Source organism: Fusarium oxysporum, chromosome 1 (genome assembly GCF_000149955.1).
Source record: "Fusarium oxysporum f. sp. lycopersici 4287 chromosome 1, whole genome shotgun sequence".
Classification (NCBI taxonomy): domain Eukaryota; kingdom Fungi; phylum Ascomycota; class Sordariomycetes; order Hypocreales; family Nectriaceae; genus Fusarium; species Fusarium oxysporum.
This window is the reverse complement of record NC_030986.1, coordinates 848,061-855,773: the sequence shown is the minus strand read 5'-3', so window position 1 is coordinate 855,773 and position 7,713 is coordinate 848,061. Positions and strand designations below refer to the sequence as shown.

Sequence of the window (7,713 nt, the reverse complement as noted above, 5' to 3'; positions counted from 1 at the left end):
CTCCTGGTACTTCTTTTCTTCTTCAGATTCTTCGGCTTCGGCCTCTTCCTCTTCTTCCTTCTCCTCAATCAACTCGATCTTCTTGTGCTTGTACCTGAGTAATGTTAGGTGAAGTGGGGCATGCTTATTAAGGGGTTGACTTACTCCTTGCACTCAGCGCAAGTGTAGCTGAGAACGAAGTACTTCTCGTTAATATCAGGAGAGCGGCTGTAGAGCTCGTACTTCTTGTGCCCGTGGGAAATGGTAGCCTTGACTTTGATGTAAAGTCTCCAGCCTCCATTGTCCTCGAGGGGACAGAGGTCGCCGTAAGAGCCGCCATCCGAGAGGGAGAAGAAGGGGACCAAGCACTTGGCCTCCTTGTAGTCGTTCTTGGCCTTGCAGTGGTCGCTCTTCTTGTTGTACTTGAAAGAGTCCTCTGTGGGCGGCTGACCACGCTCGATGTAGACGGCTACATCTTCGTACTTGTAGTGGTCGATATGCTTGAAGTTGAAGACGATGCCGTTGTCCTTGAAATCGAAAGAAACCTGAGTCAAGGCCTCGTGGGGGGCGCAATGAGATGTGCCGACACAGAGATCCCAGGAGTTGCCAGGCTTGTAGTCGTTCTCAGGGAAGACAAATGTCGCAGGGTCGGGAACCCACTTGTGCTTGCCATCCTTTGAACATCCTTCAAGAGAGCGATTCTCTTCTTTACCGGATTCAATCTTGAAATGGGCAAGCGACTCGTGGGCTACAACCCCGAGGGCCCCGTTGAGGGCGTAAAAGAGGGACGTTCTCATCTCTTACTCGAACAGAGTGCAGAAATGAGAGGGTAACGAATGAGGTGAGAACTTGATCGGTTTGATGAGACTGATCACTGGAGATCCTCCATCTCTTTTGTACTTAGAATCATGTGGCGTCTCATCTCACTTGCTGAATCTCACATGTGGAAGGAGGAGGTTGGAAGCATGATGACGCCGCCTTCATGGCGGTATTCAGAGTTTCGAGGCTTCGGTGAGAAGTATGTCAAACTTCAGAATGAGGAGATATTGTGTCGAAAGGGGCTTTGTGGATCGATGATGCCCTAGCAACGTTGCCAATGAAAGTGAGGGTGAGGAGAGGGGCTTCAACAACAAACCGATCTGATGTTTATCCAAGTTGATTAAATGAAGCAAGACCATGAATTGCCTCTAATTTTTTTCATGAGTTGCTTCAAATTCAACTGCTAAGCTGGACTCTATGAAATGTCCATGTCTTTGAATGAACACCATGATAGTAATTGAGATACCACAACAGTCCCTTTGCTGAGCTTTCCGCTTCGACTCGACATTGGGACCATATTCCAGCAGATTCACCTAGGAGATCAGTTCCATGGAGGAGAATGAGGCGTTGTGGCACATAGCCAAGATGTAGGTGAATGTCCATCGCGCCATTCGATGGGTTCCACATCGTAAGGCCTCCGCATTGCTCAGGAATAGTAAGTCGGTTCCCTAGGCTCTCTATCCCGGTCCCAGTCCCAGTCCCCGTCTCTTCGTGTAGATGTGCAAGTTCCATGCCTCCTAGAATTCGCAACTTGATGGAAGATTGCATGTGAAAATGTAACATGAAGTGATCCAGGGGCTATGCTGAGCAGGTTTGCGTGATTGATGATGATAGGTCGTAGTCAAATGACGAGGTCGGTCCGTCTCCAAAGCTGGCTGCAGGATGCATCTCGTCTTGTGAAAAAGAAGTCCAATAGTTGTTTGACGATGCTGAAGAAAGAAGTTGTCGATGACATCGAAGGACTTTTTGCGTTGGTTCCTGAGGCCCAAATTGAGGAGTAACTTTGTTGGGAAATCTTCGATAGGTCGAAACAAAGGAAATAGGCAGGAACGGAGATAACCTAACGATTCTTGGTGTAGAAACGACAGCTGCATTTACATTAAACGAGATCAGACGATGGAATACGAAATTTGAGCGTCCCGTAGGTTTGCGATAAGCTTTAAGCTTAAACGAGTGCCGAGGCTTATTGTCATTGAGTTTGATGGCGAATCGACGATCCATTGTTTTCCCCATGGGGTCTTCCTCAATCTTGTGATTCCATAGTAAACAATAGGACAATAGGACAATAGTTGCAAAGAACAACACTAGGGGGAAAAGTCTTGTTGATGTTTATGGTTAGTTTCATAGGAGGCCTCATTCTGGACGGAATTGGTAGCATTCACAAGTAATGGTCTGAGCTCTAGATCAACAAACGTATTCAATAGCTGGGTGAGGTATGGAGGAAGAGGTGCGATCAATACGTGTACGAATGTTCGAAACGGTAGTGTGTAACGTTATCCGGAGATGAGCACCCATGATTTCATTGAATGAGCAGAAATGGCATGTTCAGGCATATGAACAAGAGAAATGTTTTATATACAAGGTTTCAGAAGTGAACATTCAAAGAAACAGTTGAAAGTTATGTGCCATGAAATGTCTATCTTAAACTATCCAACCGTGAGGCTTTTCAAGCCATAAAATCTACTACTACACGAAACTCGCGATGCCCTCACTTTTCGCCTCGGCACTCTTCCATATGTCTGTGATATCTAGAATATCTATCAATTCAATCGCATATCCTTCAATAATGAACAATATCGAAATGCATCAGTGTATTTAACTTATATACTGTTCAGTTCCGTCCGAGAGCGAACATATCGCTGTTTACTTAGCACTCTCCATTTGACACTGGCAGTGGCAGCGTCCAGCCTGATTCACCAGGAACATTGTTTGTAATATATTTACTCATCCATAGTCTTAATATCATCTTATTTCTTTCAAACATCGTTTCATCTATCTCTTCATCCTCCGTCAACAGTCATAACAACATCTCATTGTTGATCATCACCATCTCACTGTCTATCAACCATAACCATCTTGCAACTCTTTTGTATGATCACGACCTACCAAGACAAGTCAACATGAAGGTAGCTGTCATCGGCGGTGGTCCAGCTGGACTAGCTACCCTTAGATTCCTTGCTCACGCCCACGAGTACTTCCCCCATTCCTCCTATCGAGGTCCGACTCTTTGAAGCTGAGTCCCAAATCGGAGGCACTTTCTCCTATCGCGTCTACGAAGACGCTGAGGCAAGTCATCACCCCTTTACTTTAATGAAAACGTATGCTAATCATATCATAGCTCGTCTCTTCAAAGTATCTGACTGCTTTCTCCGACTTTCGTCTTCCAGACAATGCCCCCGACTTCGTTACCCCTGAAGTCTACGTCCAGTATCTCAAGGACTACGCCACCAACTTCTCCCTCTGGCCTATGATCGAGCGTAACACAAAGGCTGACAAAGTTCGTCGTGGACCTAACAACATTGGCCATGTCATCTCTCTGCTCCACAAGCGTGGTGCCTTTGATTGGGAGTGTGATGCCGTTGCTGTCTGCAGTGGAATCAACGTCAACCCAGTCATGCCCTACATCGAGGGTATCGAACGAGTTCCCACGATCCTTCACTCATCCCGTCTGAAGTCTCGAGATCAGTTTGGTGAAAACACTAATGTGTACATCATGGGTGCTGGTGAGACCGGTATGGATCTTGCGTATCTCGCTGTCACTTCTGGCGCAAAGACTGTGACTATCTGCCATCGCGATGGATTCTTTTGTGCACCTAGGGTATGTTATCACAACAATCTTGTAAGTATAAGCTAATAATTCACAGATCATCCCTATTCCCCAAGTCTTGGGACGTCCCACATCCACTGCCAACAAGCCTGTCGACACCTCTGTCGCCAGCTTGTTCGACACAGCCTATGTGCATCCAAAGCTCCAGAAGAGCCAGCTTCTCTGGAATTACTATGACAGCTGGATCAAGAACATGCATAAAATCATCTCAGGCACTGAAGAGGGTCCTGATCAGTGGGTTGGCCAGATGAGCCCAACTCGCAAGTACATGGATTCAAGTAAGTATCCCCCTTTTCCATGATTAAGAGATATAATAGCTAACATATGAATAGTTCTCCTCTGCAAGTCCGACAAGGCTCTGCCATACATGAGCGTCGGCAAGCGATCCCAGTCATGGGGCAACCGTATCCGATCTTTCTTCATGAATGTCAAGATTGAAGATACTAAGGGCAAGAAGATCGACGTGATGACCTGGCCCATGAGCATCGATCGAGATGGCTGCATGCAGTTCGACAACAAGCTTCCGAGTGATTCGATCCTCCCAAAGGAGCAGCTCAAGCCAGATGTCTTGGTCTTTGCGACTGGCTACACTCGAGATTTCCCTTTCCTGGACAACGAGTACCCAACTGTCTCTCAGACCAACATTCGAGAGATCTACAAAGAAGGAGATGTGACTCTTGGCTACATTGGATTTGTCCGCCCTTCTATTGGGGCAATCCCACCTCTCGCCGAGCTACAGGCTCAGCTGTGGGTTCTTCACCTGCTCCAGCACCAGTACCCTAAGGAGGTGCCTGCGGTCCGTGACTTCAATGCCCTCGAGTCCTACGACCTCGACTATCGTCTTCACCCACGAGGTAACTACAGTTTCTATGAAACCAAGCGAGCTGTTGACCATGAGAGCTATGCTTACCAGCTCGCTCTTGATATCGGTTCTGCACCCAAGGCCCTTTCGGTCATGAAGAAGGGTTGGAAGGTGTTCTACACCTGGGCCATGGGATCCAACTTCAACACCAAGTTCCGAATGGTCGGCCCCTGGAAGTGGGAGCAGGGCGCTGAGAACATCATGCGAAACGAGTTGTACAACATCGTCAAGCGCTCCGACGGCTTTGTCTGTAAGTATTCCCTCATGCCCCCTTATCTGAAACATATGCCAACTGATTTCATAGATCTTGCGACCTACACTCTTGTACCTCTCATTCTTTTCGGAAGCATGAGCTTGGTCCTCTATGCTTGGTACGCTATCTGCGACTTTATCGCCTCTCTTTTTGGTGGACACTCTGGATCTGCCACGAACGACCGGGGCGCTCATGACGACCGAATTGCATGAGTGGACATTGACGTCAAATTTTGACTTTGAGTATGAAGCCACGAGAGGTTTTGAGCACATGGAAGGATAGACTTTGTGCATTTTGCGATGCTGACTTACACCGAATATGAGAGGTTTGGTTGAGTCTTGCAAGTCGTTATTGGTTTTCTATGGACTGCGAAACCCGTTAGTACTACGGAGTAGGTCTTTTGTAGAAGAAACTAATAGACAGGTGAGTGACTTGTGGTTTTTGGCGATTGCAGCAGATGCAGCTGCTTAGGCAGTTTCATGCTACTCAGTACCTTCAATTCAGTGTTAATTTTCAAAATAATTGTCATTTAACGTGAATTTCCATTCTATAAGTTTCTCGTGAGAATAAGCCTCATAAACTGGTCTAAAGGCTTCCTAAGATATATTAAACTTACTTATATCTTTTTATTACTTAGACAAGAGGTCCTACCATAGTAAGTTTTCTTGCCTCCCCTTGCTGCCGAGATCTCGGTGAAGATCGGAGTGTGGGGGCCGTGGCGGGGCTCACCGAGGTGAGGCTGGCTTACCTTAGTTTTTTCTTCTTTCCAAGAATCGCAAATCACACTCGCTCCAACAAACGCAATGGACAAGGAGACGGTACAGCCCAATTCATGGGTAGCCCTGCGGCTTCCCAATGAGACATATCGTGTATTACAGGTCGTACCAAATACGTAAGCCAAATATCTTTTCCCCACCCTCTGCACGACTAATTTGCGACAGGACAATCTCGCTGGGCAAGTATGGCTCATTCCCAACAAATCTGATCATCAACCGTCCGTACCACTTCACATACGAGGTCCAAGACAAGCGCGAAGGCGAGACATTTGCGCGTCTCCGCGTCGTATCCGCTAAAGAGCTCAATGCCGACGACTTGGCCGACACCAGCGCCGAAGCGACAGAACCAGCCGAGGGAGACGATGTTGTTGCAGCTGCAGATGGAGAGGAGCTCACCCTCGTCGACGAGAGCGGAAAGGTTCTTATCCGATCGAATCGCGAGATCATCGACGACTCGGCCCGACAGACACTCAAGCCGGAAGAGATTGAGGAGCTCAAGCGCAAGGGCGCATCGGCAGGCAAGGAGCTCATCGCCAAGCTACTGCTGTCGCATACAGCTATTGACCAAAAGACGGCGTATTCTCTGGCCAAGTATAAGCTCCTCAAGACGAAAAAGTATATTCGACGGTTTACGGTGTTACCCCTTGACGTGCCGATGCTAGCGCAATGGTTGCTGGAGGATCGCGATGCTTCAAAGATTCTGGAGATGAGGCAGGAGATGATGGCGCTGGTCGGTTGCTGGGCTGATGTTCACTATGGCGGTGTTCCTACCGAGGATGCTGGTGCTTCACAGGGCGGGAGGTGGTTGGTGGTGGATGATACGGGTGGCTTGCTGGTGGCATCTTTGGCTGAGAGGATGGACATTCTGCATCCCAAGCCTGAGGAGGAGAACACGGAAGATCCCGCTGCACCAGAAGTCACAGAAACCAACACTGCCCCTACAGACGAAATGGATCAAGACCAGCCCCAGACAACAGAAGCAGCAGACCCCGAACAAAAGCAGGAGAAGAAGCGATCTTCTAAGCGAAGCGACTTCAACGTCCCCTACGTCAACAAGAACACCCTTACCCTGATCCACGGCCAGACCCAGCCCAACCTCGCCCTTCTACGATACTTCAACTACGACGCCGCAAACGCCAACCCCTCTCCACCCTACCACCCCCTCGACACCAACCTCATGGATATTTCATGGCTGCAGCTGCTTTCCCCCGAGGAAGACGACGCATACAACAACAAGCCACCCGAAGCAACACCAGAGGAAATTGCAACATGGAAGACGAATCGTAGAGGGAATTATCACCGCAAGAGAAGAAGGTGGGCGCGTATTCGGCATGTGGTCGACACAACACGCGCTGGAGGGTTTTCAGGTCTCGCAGTTGCAAGCACCATGGATCCCATCTCTATTGTTCGCAGTACAGTTCCTTTACTAGCCGGTGGCGCCCCCATCGCGATTTACTCTCCCACCATCGAGCCCCTGACGCAACTAGCCGATTGCTTCAGTGTGGCGCGTCGAGCCGCATGGGTATCATCGCCTCCAGCAGAGGTTGAAAGCAAAACAGCTGAAGAGCTTGAGCGCTGGGAGGGCAGCGAAGAGTTCCCCATCAACCCTACGCTTCTGCTCGGAGTGACTATCCAGACTAGCAGGGCACGACGATGGCAGGTTCTTCCCGGAAGGACACATCCTTTCATGATGGGTCGTGGAGGTGCAGATGGATTCTTATTGACAGCGTGGAGGGCGGTGCCTGTTGAAGGTAAAATCGAGGCGAGAGGAAGGTTTAAGAGGAGAAAGCTAGAAACCTGAGTTGAAGAGAGGTTTTGGATCAGGGATGTCTTGATAGCGTACGTATAAGTAATCATCTAACTGGAGCATGTGCAAGTTGATACCGCCATCTCGTCCAGTTCACAAACCCATTTGATATGAGTCAAGCATTTTGGGCTTCTTTTGGTTGACCTTCTAAGCCTTTACTGGCATCTATTTCCTGGTTATTCCTTCGGAGCCAACAAGGCAATATATATGCCAGTGGTAAACTTGTATAGATGAATCACAATATTTGTTGAAGTTGTTACACGATGAACCTCTTGTTCATATCAATAAAGAAACAATCTTGTTGAATAACAATGCGATGCCGTCGCCCAACCCAATCTCATACTGCAATGTCAAATAGCACGTCCCATATGAAAGGGAAATAAGATCGAT

The 7,713-nt window shown here is 48.2% G+C and overlaps 4 protein-coding genes across 4 annotated transcripts in view; 2 read left to right on the top strand and 2 right to left on the bottom strand.

The window, feature by feature from the left end:
* The window catches only part of FOXG_20459 (uncharacterized protein), a gene marked incomplete at both ends in the record, with an annotated part of 3,791 nt that extends 3,015 nt beyond the window's left edge, over positions 1-776 (bottom strand). The window contains 2 exons of the mRNA XM_018400741.1: positions 11-94; positions 145-776. Of these exons, the coding sequence (XP_018249119.1) occupies positions 11-94; positions 145-776 (716 nt within the window). The remainder of the gene's footprint in view (positions 1-10; positions 95-144) is intronic.
* Positions 777-1,186: 410 nt separating this feature from the next.
* On the bottom strand, positions 1,187-1,769 carry FOXG_20458 (uncharacterized protein). The gene has a single exon (XM_018400740.1). It carries the CDS (start codon positions 1,579-1,581, stop codon positions 1,195-1,197), a length of 387 nt encoding a protein of 128 aa, XP_018249118.1. The 5' UTR covers positions 1,582-1,769; the 3' UTR covers positions 1,187-1,194.
* A 1,149-nt stretch (positions 1,770-2,918) lies between these two features.
* On the top strand, positions 2,919-4,952 carry FOXG_11107 (uncharacterized protein; the record flags this gene model as incomplete). Its single annotated transcript, XM_018390615.1, has 6 exons — positions 2,919-2,943; positions 2,991-3,088; positions 3,137-3,616; positions 3,663-3,903; positions 3,958-4,737; positions 4,792-4,952. The coding sequence occupies 6 exons, from the start codon at positions 2,919-2,921 to the stop codon at positions 4,950-4,952; spliced, it is 1,785 nt and encodes a 594-aa protein (XP_018249117.1).
* Positions 4,953-5,519: 567 nt separating this feature from the next.
* Positions 5,520-7,579, top strand: FOXG_11106 (tRNA (adenine-N(1)-)-methyltransferase non-catalytic subunit). Its single transcript, XM_018390614.1, has 2 exons — positions 5,520-5,632; positions 5,682-7,579. Exons 1-2 carry the CDS (start codon positions 5,544-5,546, stop codon positions 7,315-7,317), a joined length of 1,725 nt encoding a protein of 574 aa, XP_018249116.1. The 5' UTR covers positions 5,520-5,543; the 3' UTR covers positions 7,318-7,579.
* Positions 7,580-7,713: the final 134 nt, after the last annotated feature.